Below are 12,914 nucleotides of genomic sequence, written 5' to 3'. Positions count from 1 at the left end.
CAGGGCAGTACCCACTGCTGTCACCACCAGCGCAGCTTCCATTCCAGCACATTGTGCCCGGCTGCCAATGCAAGCTGTGTCCACCGCACCCTTCCCGCCGACGCTGGCTGGGAGCGGCAGCAGGTTTTCCGAGGTCGGAAAAGGTTCGCCAACGATACTCTACCAAGTTTATGCCTTTCTGCAGTCCCTGCGTTGGGCCAGGATAAGGGGAATTAGCACAGGAAAAGCTGTTGTGGGTTTTCCATGCTACCAAGGCCGAGTAGCCAAAAACTCAAGGCCAGAGCTGTTCTTATTCCAAAGCAGCTGGGGAACACAGGGCGATTTTCAGGACTTGTCCAGTTTCTTGGATGTTTACCCATCCCTAGTTTTAATCTTCTGACACTGCCAAGTTATAATGCAAGGAAGAACAGATTAGAGAAGAATAAAGCAGAACAGGTGTGCCTCTTCCTCTTAAATCAGTGTCTCTCAGCACTAGCCAGCACTCCACGCTAGCCAAAACAGCAGCCGCCCCTGCCCAGAGAGGCTGCCTACAGGAATTGCCCAGCTATTACAGCAAGTGTGACTCTGTGGGTGAACCCAAGACTGGAACGTACAATAAGAAGGGACTCAGCCGCTGCTGCTGTCGCTTTGGACTTTCCCCGCAGGCAACCTGGCCTTAAATGAGTGTCTTAGTGTAGAACGGCACCTAACAGTCCTTGCATGGTATTGAAGTCAAGCCTCTGCTACTCCACTGGCAAGGGCAGAGCTGCAGCCACCCAAGCAAAAGCTAGGAAGCAAATGGAGTCCCCAAGAAGGCAAGGCTCAGTAACATGGAGTCTAATACGGAGCAATTGAGGGGCGCAGCACACAGACCTCATGGCGATTTGGAGAGGTTTAAGCAAGTGGGCACAACTCCCTTCCAGAGACCGTAGCATGAGAACAAAGGTGCTAAAACCCCACTCAGCCCCAGGTAACACTGGTGAGCGGCACTCGAAGCTCTGCCCACAGGAAAGGGCAGCACCACATTCCTGACCCTGGTTAGGACACCCATCCCTGTGCATGGGCGTGCTGGTTCAGAGAACAGTTAGGGCTGCTCACCCATTACCAGGAGGTATTCTGGCAACATCAGCAAGTGGTCATGTCTGCCCAAGATCTCTCTAGTTGTGAGCTGTGAATAATTAGCACAAAAGGAGGCTAGTTCCTGGCTCCCTTGACAGTCACCACTGTGTGTGTATACAAGGAGGAGGAGTAAAGGAGACAATTCCTAAGAGGCTCATGGAGCTGCATAAACACACAGCTGTACCTGAAAGTAGAGGAATTCAGGAAAACCTCACAGAATAAATGGAGAAGAATGATGGAAATTCTTGAGTGGCTTAGAACAAACAAAACACAGAAACATCTCCAACTGCAAAGCAAGACATGAGAAGAGAGACAAACGTGACTTTTATTGTTTTATATACAAATGACAGATGTTTGTATTAAAAAGAGAATCCACCCAACCTTTAGGAGCAAGATGGCTTCGAGGTCCAACCACTCCTTGTAGCTCAGTGCCCCGAAAAAACCGGAAGGGAAGTGTTAAGATCAAAGATGAAGGAAAGGGGTGAGCCACTTTCTTCTCTACTAAGGTAAGAATTCAAGTGGATCATTCTGAAAAATGAACAGCCTAATCAGATTTAAGAAGGAAAAATCAAAAGCCAATTTGTCAACTGTATAGTTTGGTTTAAAAAAACAAACTAAATATCAGTATTAAAAAAATAACCTAACAGATTTACAACCTGCATGGGACACACAGAGCCACGCCCCCATTCCGGTATAAAATGGAACAACATCTCTCAATGGTTATTACAGACAATGGTGATGGCAGCAGCAAAACCAGCCGATTGCAGGGTGTGTGTTGCCAGCTGTGGGGGAAGAATGTCGCACTCGGGAACCAGAGATTGGTGACACCACAGCTTAGTCCTCCTGCATTTCAGGTGATTTTAAAATGACACAAAGTACATGGTCCAATGTAGCCAAACAAGACTATCCCCCCCCCCGACCCCCCCAAACACACACACACTTTAGTACTTTTGAGTGAACTACTCCTATGTGCAGACACTCGGTGGGAGAGCTGCCCATTGTGCTCATTCAGTCGACTGATGTTTTTCTTAGTGTGGACTCAATGTGGGGGCCTAGATCCGGGAAGCTTCGGCACCGATGAGTCTAGTAGTCCTGCAGAGAGGGGAAAGGGCAGGACATTAATACCCCCAGAGTAGCTTTCACAGCTTTCATCAGCTTTCACACGCAACGGCATGAAGCACACACATCATTCTTTGCACGCAGGCAGAGAGAAGAGAATTTTACTGTAGCTGAACACCCTCATCTGCACTTCAAAATCTTCAACTAAGAGATATGTCGACCAATCACCAATAGTTTTCAATTTACTAGATTAATAATCACAGCTGGAAAAGGTGTGAAACAATTTTTCTTGAGTAAAATATATGGGGCTCTCAACTGTCACCAACATCTGGTAACAAGCAACAGATAAATCCAGCTATGATAAATCCACAAGGAAATTGCTCACTTCACGCTAACTATTCCCCCACCATGAAAATGAGAGAGCATAAACCATGGCAGATGCAGACTCTAGAGTGCTGGGGATTAGCCTGCAACCTCAGACTACAGACTAACAATAAAAATAATGACACAGGAGGACTGATACTTACAGCTCGTGGCTTTTTGTTTAACTTGAGATCAATCCTGTGATGGGAAAGAGAAGAGAAATGTCCATTTCAATACATTACACTTCAATGGGAGTTCCAAGAACCAGCTACAGCATATGGCACAGGCTACAACAAAGGCTATTTGGTTAATTCAATCCACGTTCTCCGAACTGGACGAGCCAAATCACTGTCCCAACATTACTGGGCAAGGACCAACAACATCAATGAGAGCGGACTCTTTACACCTTGCCGAAATGCATATTCCACCCACTCAATCAGAGAAACAGTTATCAAAGGTTCATAATAAAATCACAGGGAAGTTATGCAGCGTGCAAAAATGGGATTAAAATGCATGCTCTATGTTAATTTGTTAAGAGATAGATGTAACTATGCCACAGGTAATTATTCAGACATAGTGGTAATAGTTACTTACTTGGACTATACAGAGAAAGAGGATTTTGAGACAACAGGTATTATAAAATCAAGGGGATTGGCTTTATTACATTTCTCCAGAGGAAAATATCCAAATTTATGCCACTAATCTCTTTAGGAAGCAAAGCCAGAAATCAGTTTTTAACTATTTATTAAGATAAAGTTTATCTGTAGTTTTAAAAACAAAATAAAGAGGCAGAAGAGTAAAGTTGATTTAATTTTGCTGAAGTTATTAAATAAAATGTTACCTCCATCATGTTTTTCTGTTTTTTAAAAAAACTTCCCAGCCTAACCTAATATACATACCTACAATTAAACAGATAAACTATGGGTTAGAAAGGTCTCAGAAAGGCACATCGGTGTCTACACACTAACAAGACAGCACAAGTACTAATTCAAGTCAAACTTACTCAAAGTCATAATCAAACATGCCAGGCGGGCTGAGGGGCAGCATTTGAAAGGAAGAAAGCAATAGCCATTAATATACTAATGAATTCAATAAATAGGTTGATTAGCCACCCTAGCGAGATTATAGAAAAAAATAAAGCCAATGTCCAAATGCCATAAAGTTCTTATTTTATATAGAATATGTTATTTATTTATTTACCAGAATTTGGCACAAAAAAGCACTCCGGACTCGGCAGTGCAGAGCCCCCCTCCCCAGGTGGATTGCTGGGAAATGAGGTGTTAAACAGAGGAAGAGTGGTTTATGTAAGGTATTTTTATACGCAGAGAAAGGAAGCCATCAGCTATTTGGAATAGCACATTAGCTTCCAGACAGAGACTGAACTTTCGATGCACGCGAAGACAACCAAGTGGGCACTCAGAAAGCAGAGGCTCTCTCTAGATTATTAGGGCAGAAGCAGAGAAGTTGGTTCAGGCAGCTAGATGGAGGCTGTCGTAGAACACACACACACACACACTTTTCACTTATAAACCTAAAAAGAAAACACTGTGAATTGTTTGAATCTAGGTACCAAACAGTTACACTCCCATCAGCAGACTCTAGCATCCATACACACACGCTCGCACATCCACCATGGCGCTCTGTTTCCAGAGAGCTCCTCCTGGAATCCAACAATTGTATTGGTTAGAAAGAGGGGAGTTAACATGACACTTCAATGGTATTAAGTCCTAACTCAGTAGCCTTGTTGCAACGGAACGTCTAAGAGGAAGCAGCATTCCTGCGGAAGGTGAGCTATTCCTCGGCTGATGCAAGTCACTGAATTCGGGACGCTTTGGTAGGGGACGGTATCCCTGGCACTTGCACAGCAGAGTGGAACTAAGGGCCCCCATGAGCAACGGCCAACGCCGTTCACCTGGTTCACCGTGTTCAGATGCCGGACGTGAGAGCTGGATATTCCCGCCACACCGGAACAGCACCAGTACTGCTAGCAGAGCTGGTGAGGTATGAAGTAGGAAAGCTTGGACTACTTTGCAAGCAGTGTCAGCCATGCCTGAAGACAGCCCATTCCAGCGGCCACCAAAGCTTCAGTCAGCACTCAGCTTATGCAAACGACTGGGAGAGCCGTGAATCAGGATTTGCAGTCAGAGGGCAGCCCCAGTGACAGACTTTCAAGATTTCTTATATAATACTTTCATCTCAGGACATTCAAGAGAAATGGGCAAACAAGGAGGTGTCTGTTTCCAAAGAGCATTTCCCAGTATATTTCATTTCAAAGCACCTAGAGTTACATCATTAATTTCTTGCGACTAGCTTCATGTTCCTGGATGGTGCCTGGAATTTTTCCTTTGCTGGAAGGATTTTAGGAAGTAGTTAGTAAGAACAGTCAGTTTTAACGTCACAGAGCTGTATCAAATACAGTTAGACTTGTCAGATTCAGTAACTGGCCACACTAAGGCATTTTAGAACAACAGTCAATTAATTGTAAGTGACTTTGTATTATTTAGATTTCTCTCTCTGCTTTACATTCTAGGATCATAGGAACTGCCATACCAGATCAGACCCGGCTTCCATCTTGTTCAATGTCTTGCTTCCAACAGTAGTCAGAATCAGCTGCTTCAGAGGAAGATACAAGAAACCCCGTAACAGAATAACTGGCCCAGAGTGGCAGTTTCTTTCTAACTCCTGGCGCTAGTGGTTGGCTTATGCTCTGAAGCATGAAGGTTTATAAAGTTTTTATCAGATCTAATGTAACTGTGAACTTTCTTATTGCCCACATAAAGGCTTACTGCTATTTGAATCCTACTAAGCCTTGGTCTCAAAGATCTCTCACAGATGGGAGTTCCACAGGTTAAGTATGCTTTGTTTCAAAACTAGTTCCTTCTGTCAGTTTTAAATGTGCTGTCTATTAGTTTTACAGGATGTCCCTTTCCTCTCATATTGAAAGAAACCTATAATGTTAGCTACCCCTTCACATAACACAAGAACCAGTGGTCACCCAATGCAATTAATAAGCAGCAGGTTTGAAACAAACACAAGGAAGTACTTCCTCACACAGTGTACAATCAACCTGTGGAACTCATTGCCAGAGAATGCTGTGAAGCCAAAAGTATAGATAAGTTCATGGAGGATAGGTCCATCCATTGCTATTAGCCAAGATGATCAGGAATGCAACCCCACGCTCTGGGTGTCCCTAAATCTGACTGCCAGAAGTTGGGAATGGACAACAGGGGATGGATCACTTGATAATTGCCCTGTTCTGTTCATTCCTTCTGAAGCATCTGGCACCAGTTCACTGTCAGAAGACAGCACACTGGGCTAGATCATTGGTCTGATCTAGTATGGCCATTCTTATGTTCTTAAACTATTGTTACTTCTGAAATTGTTTCTAGCTACCTACAGGAAAAACCAAAAAGGTCTTTCTAGACTACTTCATGATTCCTAGCTCATGAGGAACTAAAAGGAGATATAACTGAGCAAACATTTTTAAATTGTAATATTATAGCAGGAAGGAAATCCTGGATCTAAGAATTAAAGACACTGACACCACAAAATCCAGTCAACTTCAAAAAGTGAGTTAAATGTATTCAGTGTAGTACTCAGGCAAAACACCTGCCCATAACCCAGCAGTTCCCAGCTGTGAGTTGTGACCCCAAATGGGGGTGCGCCTCCAGCAGATGGGTCAGCAGTGATCCCGAGTGTGCAGAAGACGCCATTTTGCTCTGCAGTGTGTCCTCACATGTATGGTGCATGCGAGGTCAAAAAGCCTGGAGGACACCATTTTTCTCTACAAAATGGCATCCTCCACACAGAGTGACTTTGAATGCACAATACGTACGAGGTCACATTGTGCGGAGGACATCATTTTGTAGAGAAAATGGCATTATCCATGTGATGTGACATTATCTCTAATAGGCCATCTCTAAAGCCACCTATTTCAGAATTGGCCACCCAAGGGCAACCAAGTGAAGGTTGTGAGATCTTTACTACTTCTTACATGGCTGTGAGGTCAGCTTCCTTACAACTGCGTTCAAATGAACATGAAAAGCAAGGCAGCTCCAGAACACCACATGGAACAGAGGCTCAGTCTGGAGCCAAATGACAACAAAAATGGCTCGGGAGCAAAGTTTGGGTGAAAATATCCAGGATTTCCAGGACTTTTATAATCACTGGATTCCCAAAGCGTTTTTGTTTATTTCCTGATCCTCTTCCCCAGACAGATCTGTCAACGTCTCTACCTCACTCAATTCCAGAGAACAAGATGCAGGCACCAAGGGGACTGGATTGTAACCTCTCCCCCTGGGAGGCAGGCCAGTATTATTCTGCTTTACAGATTGAGAAATTGAAATGGCACAGAAAAGGGAGGGGTCCTGTCCCAAGGCCATACAGGTATCTTATCAGAGCCGGGATTAGAAATCAGAAGCTCTTGCCTTCCAGTACCCTGATCAGTCCACTAGCCCAACTATTTCTAAACGTCTCCCACTCTTATCCCTCCCGGAGATTATGGGAGCGGGGCCAGATAGGTTGTCTGATGTCACCCAGTGAATGTAATAAATTTGATTCAGTGATTTGCAGGTTAACATGAAGCGAGAAATCAGATCGTCATTTGCACTTAATGACCCCAACTAACCAGTGGTCTGAACTGCTCATTGCTTGAATCCATTTGGCTACTTTCAGGCCATAATGCCATTTGGGCAACAACCAGCTGTTCAGAGGACGTGGTGAGGGCAGCTGGCCCCACTAACCTGTGTCGATTTTTGTTCTTCCGTTTTTTGTGGCTGCTGTGGTGACTCCCCGAGGAGGTGGAAGATGCGGCTTTCTGCGGTTTCACTCCCTGCACAGTCCCATCCAGCTCTTCAGTATCCTCCTGGCTGGGCTCATTCTCCTGATTGTGAAAGTCTGGAGAAGCATCACTCTCTGTGCCACTACCTGGCTCCTCTAGAACACAACAAACCCACAAGAGCACAGCTGTTACTTCCCATCCGTTCAGCCCCACCACAGACCCTGGTGAATCCCTTCGCACCCAGAATAAGGAAGCGCTGGAGCCAAATCCCGAGTGCAGCAGCAAACCGCATATGGAAGCCACATGGAGGGCAGCTTAACGTCTCCAGTAGATAGCACAGAAAAAGGTCACTAAGCGGGACTAAGCAGCATTTCCTCAGTGTGGCAAGTTACCCCCTTAGAAACAGATGCATGCTAGAATCAAATCCAATTCAATCAACACCTGATTCAGGAATAACCCGGGTAAAAATGGATTTACTGCATACCAATTTCTATAGTATATGCCACACAATGCCCTTAAGCACCCAAGAAAGAGCAAAAATTCTCAGCCCCAAAGGCAGAGAGCCAGCACTGCACCTAGTTGCCCCAACAATCCCTTTTATCGTGGCTTAAAAGTTGGTGCACTCAACCTCTACATCAAAGCCGAACAGTGAGCGATTCTGCTAACTCAGGAGGGAAGATGTAAACTTGTGTGAAACTTGTGACAGATGCCAGTGGTTCTGGGCAGCAGGCACTCAGACCCACTGACAGTTACTTACCATTTAATGTCAGGAAAGAAAAAGAGCCAGAGCTCCAACCCCCAGAGCCTCACCTCCCAAAAATACCAAACCCACTTAAACACACTTCACTTGCAGTCAGCAGTTCAAGCAGACACAAAAGATAATGCCATTGCTAAAAGAGAGGTCTACATTTTAACATATACACTTGTAATGAGTACAACTGTGACCTTATTTAGAGCAACACAATTGCTGGGGTGTGAAAAGCAGCATACCTAACCGACAGGGAATCACAAGGACCAATTAAAACAGTGCTGGAAGGGGAACCCTCTAACAGGACCATAATTACCCTTGGTCGTGCACCTGGTAAGGGGAGAAGCATAGGCGCTGACCCCATGGGTGTTCCAGGGCTGGAGCACCCACAGGAAAAAATTAGCTGGTGCTTAGCACCCACCAGCAGCCAAACTCCCCCCACCACAACTCCTGCAACAGATGGCCCCCGCTGATCAACTCCTCCCTCTCCCTCCCAGCGCCTCCTGCACGCAGAGGAACAGCTCCGTGGCATGCAGGAGGTGCTGGGAGGCAGGAGGAGGACCAGCGATGGGGCGTGCTCAGGGGAGGGGGCGGAAAGAGGCGGAGAAGGGGCAGGGGTGGAGTTGGGACAGGGCCTGGGGCTGCGCAGGGGTTGAGCACCCCCAAGGAGAATTAGAAGCCGGTGCCTATGGTGTGAAGAGAACAGACACGTGACCTAATTCCTCAGGAAGCAACTTGCTTCATTCCAAGTTAGTCAGGTGGTGAGAGGAAAGAAGTAGCAGCTTACGCTTTTCAATGAGCTGGTCCTGAACTCCGGCCAATGCACTGACTGCCTAGAAAATCAGAAGGCACATTAATAAAGACAGATTCCCATTTATTATTTTTTTCAAGCTCTCAAAAGCATGCAAGGCCCCTCACAGCACAAGAGGTGGTTCTTTGGTCTCTGCTCCAAAGACCCTGCAGTCTAAACTCAGCATGTCACGACAGGAGAGGGCATTAAAGCCAAAAAGGAAGAGAAGGGAGAATGCCAATGAGGGCAGAAATAGGATCGTGAGACATAGAAGTTTCTTGATTGGTCTGTCCCCCACTCCCTCCTCTCAGAGACATTTGGGCATTGCGGCAGATGTGAATTTTATGGGCAGATGGGAGATGCTTGTGAGAGGAGAAGACAGATCAACAGAGCCACTGAAAGGGCACAAACTATGCCAAGGGGACCAGTCCTAAGAACAGGGAGAGATCAGCCACCCCATGGTTTCCTCTCAATGAGGCCAAAGAAAGTAGAATAAACAGGCTATTTTCCCCTTGTTAGGTACAAAGTGAACAACTGAAGGAAACTCCATGAAGAACAATTCAGCACAACCTGGAAGAAAGGAGAAGAGTGAGAAATGACGGAGGGGAGAGTGTACAATATAGGATCTGTTCAGCTCAGATTTGTCCTCCCCGATGTTCATGGGCAAAGGCCAGGCAGTTCTGCCCAGGAAGCTCAGGACTTGAGTTGGCGTTGCATGCTGCCAGGCCACAAGCGCCGTACTCACTGCTGCGGAGGTGACCGAAGATTTGCTGAAGAGTCGTTCAGCTTCTTTAAATTTCCGGTTCCTTCGGTCGTTTTTGCTGTTCGAGTTTCTGAAATACACAGCACAGCCTCATTGCAAATACTCAGTCACCATGTCAGACGGTGTTCTGTTCCCTTATCTACCCACGCAAGGCATAACCTGCAGGTTAGGACAAGGCAGGAAGACACTGCAGCCCAAGGACACTGCACAAAAGTCCCTAATGGACCAGTTACTAATCCCTGAGAACGCCCTACACCTATGTCCTTACAGTTATCTGAACAGAAATCGTGCCTGTTACATGCTGTGTCCCCTGAAAACATATGGAGACTTGGGGAGCTCCACGAGTCCCCGGTACCCATAAGGCCCCCTTTAGTGCTGGGAAGAGGGAGACAAGATACAAGTGCACAGAGAAGTTTTACTGGCTGATGTAGTTTCAACTGGTCCACACACAAGCCATCTTAAGAGAAACAATGCCCTGTGTATTAGCTAACCTCAGGGACCATCCCAATCTCTTATTTTTTTAAAAGTTCCACTTATCAAAGCTGTTTAGAAACCAGAACCTCAGGACTGGGATGGAAACATATTACGAAGCAAAAAGCCCAAATGTTACATGCCAGAGTGAAACTACTATCCCCTGAACCAGGGCACCCAGAAAAGTCACCTCTCTCCACTCACTTCTGGTTTGTCAGGTAGCGGTCCCAGCCACGGATGATGTTGCCGTACATCTGGGTGTCCTCTAAGTAGCTGCCCTCAAAAGCATAGATCTGCCTCTCCAAATTCGCTAGGGTCTCCTGGTATAAGAAGCACAGAACAAAAGAAGACGAGGCTAACGCCAGCATATCCCCAGAGCCGGTCAATGATCCCGGGGTACCAGAGCTGGCCACTGCCAAGTGACTCCCAGGAGTCTGCAGAGGCTGTGAGCGCTCTGGACGTGGGTCAGCTCCCCCAGATCTCATGGTTCATGCCTGCTGCAGGGGAGCAGGCAGGGAGGGATGAGCACAGATGGAAAAGGGGGAGGGGGAAGGATGCAGGAGATGCCCGGGGATTCGTGCCTGTTGTCATGGAAGCGGGATACCCCCCAGATACCGCTACTCTCCAACGTGCCCTCTATATCCCCCCCGTTTTCTAATCCCCCTCAGATTCCCCCATCCTCACTGCCCCCCAGAGCCAGTGCACCCCAATCCCCACCCCAATCCTCACTGCCCCCCAGAGCCGGTGCACCCCATTCCCCACCCCAATCCCCACTGCCCCCCAGAGCCGGTGCACCCCCAATCCCCACCCCCCCAGAACCGCTGCACCCCCAACTCCACTTCCCCTCCAGAGCCAGTGCACCCCAATCCCCACTGCCCCCCAGAGCCGGTGCACCCCCAATCCCCACTTCCCCCCCAGAACCGCTGCATCCCATTCCCCACCCCAATCCCCACTGCCCCCCAGAGCCGCTGCACCCCCAATCCCCACCCCCCAGAACCGCTGCACCCCCAACTCCACTTCCCCCCCAGAGCCGGTGCACCCCATTCCCCACTGCCCCCCAGAGCCGCTGCACCCCCAACCCCACTTCCCCCCCAATCCCCACCCCCCCAGAACCGCTGCACCCCCAACTCCACTTCCCCCCCCCGAGCCGGTCCCCCCCCATTCCACACTGCCCCCCAGAGCCGGTCCCCCGGCCCCTCCCCTGGGCTCTCCAGCCCCATTCCCCAGACGCCCCCCTGGCCCCACGGCGGGGCTGCGGGCCCAGCTCGACCCGGGGCGCGGGCGGGAGGCCGGGGGGGGCGCGGCCTAGCCGCCTCCCCAGCCCGCGGCCTCTCGTAGCGCGGGCGGCCGGGACGCGGCGGGAGCGGGGCGGCCGCGCCCCCTGCCCCTCACCGCCAGCTCCTGCTTGCGCTTCACCAGCTCGGCCAGCTCCCGGCGGGTGTCGGGGATCTGGGGGGGGCCCCCAGCCTTGGTGTGCAGCGCCGCCATGATGGGCTGCGGCCTGCGGCGGGGCGGGAGCCGCGCCGGGGGGAGGGGGCCGCAGCCGGGCTGCGCTGCCGGCCTGGGCCGCCGGGGGCAGCGCTGAGACCCGCCCGGCCGGGCCCCGAGCCGCGGAGCCCCAACTTCCCGCTGCCCCGGGAGGGCCCCCCGCGCCGGCCCCCCCCGCGCCGAGCCCCCCCCGGGGCCTCCCGCGTCCAGCCCCCCCCGAGCCCCCCTGGACCTCCCCCCGGGACCCCCATCCACCCCGCACCGACCCCCCCTAGAACCCCTCGGGGACCCCCATCCACCCCGCGCCGAGCCCCCCCCGGGACCTTCCGCACCGAGCCCCCCTGAACCCCTCGGGGACCCCCATCGACCCCGCACCGAGACCCCCTCCCGGGACCCCCATCCACCCCGCACCGAGCCCCCCCCCGGGACCTCCCGCACCGAGACCCCCTCCCGGGACCCCCATCCACCCCGCACCCGAGACCCCCCCGAACCCCTCGGGGACCCCCATCCACCCCGCGCCGAGACCCCCTCCCGGGACCCCCATCCACCCCGCACCGAGCCTCCCGGGACCTCCTGCACCGAGACCCCCCCGGGACCCTCCTGTGCCAAGCCCCCCCCTGAACCTCCTGCACCGAGACCCTCCCGGGACCCCCCCTGCGCCGAGCCCCCCCCCCCAGGACCTCCTGCACCGAGACCCCCTCCCAAACCCTCCCGGGACCCCCATTCACCCCGCACCGAGCCCCCCCCCCGAACCTCCTGCACCGAGACCCCCCTGGGACCCCCCTGTGCCGAGCCTCCCCCCAGGACCTCCTGCACCGAGACCCCCCCGAACCCCCCGGGACCTCCTGCACTGAGACCCCCTCCCGAACCCTCCCGGGACCCCCATCCACCCCGCACCGAGCCCCCCCCCGAACCTCCTGCACCGGGACCCCCCTGTGCCGAGCCTCCCCCCAGGACCTCCTGCACCGAGACCCCCTCCTGGGGCCCCCATCCACCCCGCACCGAGCCCCCCCCCCGGGACCTCCCGCACCGAGACCCCCCGGGACCCCCCTGCGCCAAGCCTTCCGCCGGGACCTCCTGCACCGAGACCCCCCCCAAACCCCCGGGAAGCCCCCATCCACCGCGCACCGAGCCCCCCCCGGGACTGCACCGAGCCCCCCGGGGACTCCCATCCACCCCACACCAAGCCCCCCCCCAGCACCCTGCTGCCCTGGGACCCCTTTAGGACCCCCCCAAATCTCCCAGGCACCCCCATCCCCCACGCACCGAGACACGCACACCCCATATCCCCATCCACCCTGCAGCGAGCCCCCTGGAACCTCCTGCACCAAGCCACCCGCCCAATATCCCCAGC

At 51.4% G+C, this 12,914-nt stretch overlaps 1 protein-coding gene across 2 annotated transcripts; it reads right to left on the bottom strand.

Annotated features, from left to right (window-relative positions):
- Window positions 1-1,399: 1,399 nt before the first annotated feature.
- On the bottom strand, window positions 1,400-11,622 carry MEAF6 (MYST/Esa1 associated factor 6). Of its 2 annotated transcripts, XR_013348392.1 has the most exons (8): window positions 11,465-11,622; window positions 10,277-10,392; window positions 9,584-9,671; window positions 8,836-8,881; window positions 7,263-7,455; window positions 3,362-3,419; window positions 2,685-2,718; window positions 1,400-2,190 (listed from the first exon to the last, which is right to left on the bottom strand). XR_013348392.1 is itself a non-coding variant. In XM_077837658.1 (7 exons), the coding sequence occupies exons 1-7, from the start codon at window positions 11,558-11,560 to the stop codon at window positions 2,182-2,184; spliced, it is 582 nt and encodes a 193-aa protein (XP_077693784.1). In that variant the 5' UTR covers window positions 11,561-11,619; the 3' UTR covers window positions 1,400-2,181. The 2 variants fall into 2 exon arrangements, 1 of the variants encoding a protein (XP_077693784.1); XM_077837658.1 differs by lacking the exon at window positions 3,362-3,419 and having other exon boundaries at window positions 11,465-11,619.
- Between the last annotated feature and the right edge of the window lie 1,292 nt (window positions 11,623-12,914).

This window comes from Eretmochelys imbricata, chromosome 19, assembly GCF_965152235.1.
Source record: "Eretmochelys imbricata isolate rEreImb1 chromosome 19, rEreImb1.hap1, whole genome shotgun sequence".
Lineage (NCBI taxonomy): Eukaryota > Metazoa > Chordata > Testudines > Cheloniidae > Eretmochelys > Eretmochelys imbricata.
Note: the sequence above shows the minus strand (reverse complement) of the source record. Positions and strands in the feature narration are given on the sequence as shown.

What these genes read in the sequence shown, in the direction of transcription:
- MEAF6 (XM_077837658.1), bottom strand. Translation starts at nt 11,560, where the DNA reads ATGGCGGCGCTGCACACCAAGGCTGGGGGCCCCCCCCAGATCCCCGAC. An exon ending in CTTCGGTCACCTCCGCAGCA is followed by an intron (nt 8,882 to 9,583) that starts GTGAGTACGGCG and finishes CTGATTTTCTAG; the next exon opens with GCAGTCAGTGCATTGGCCGG. An exon ending in AAGAACAAAAATCGACACAG is followed by an intron (nt 2,719 to 7,262) that starts GTTAGTGGGGCC and finishes TTCCCATCACAG; the next exon opens with GATTGATCTCAAGTTAAACA.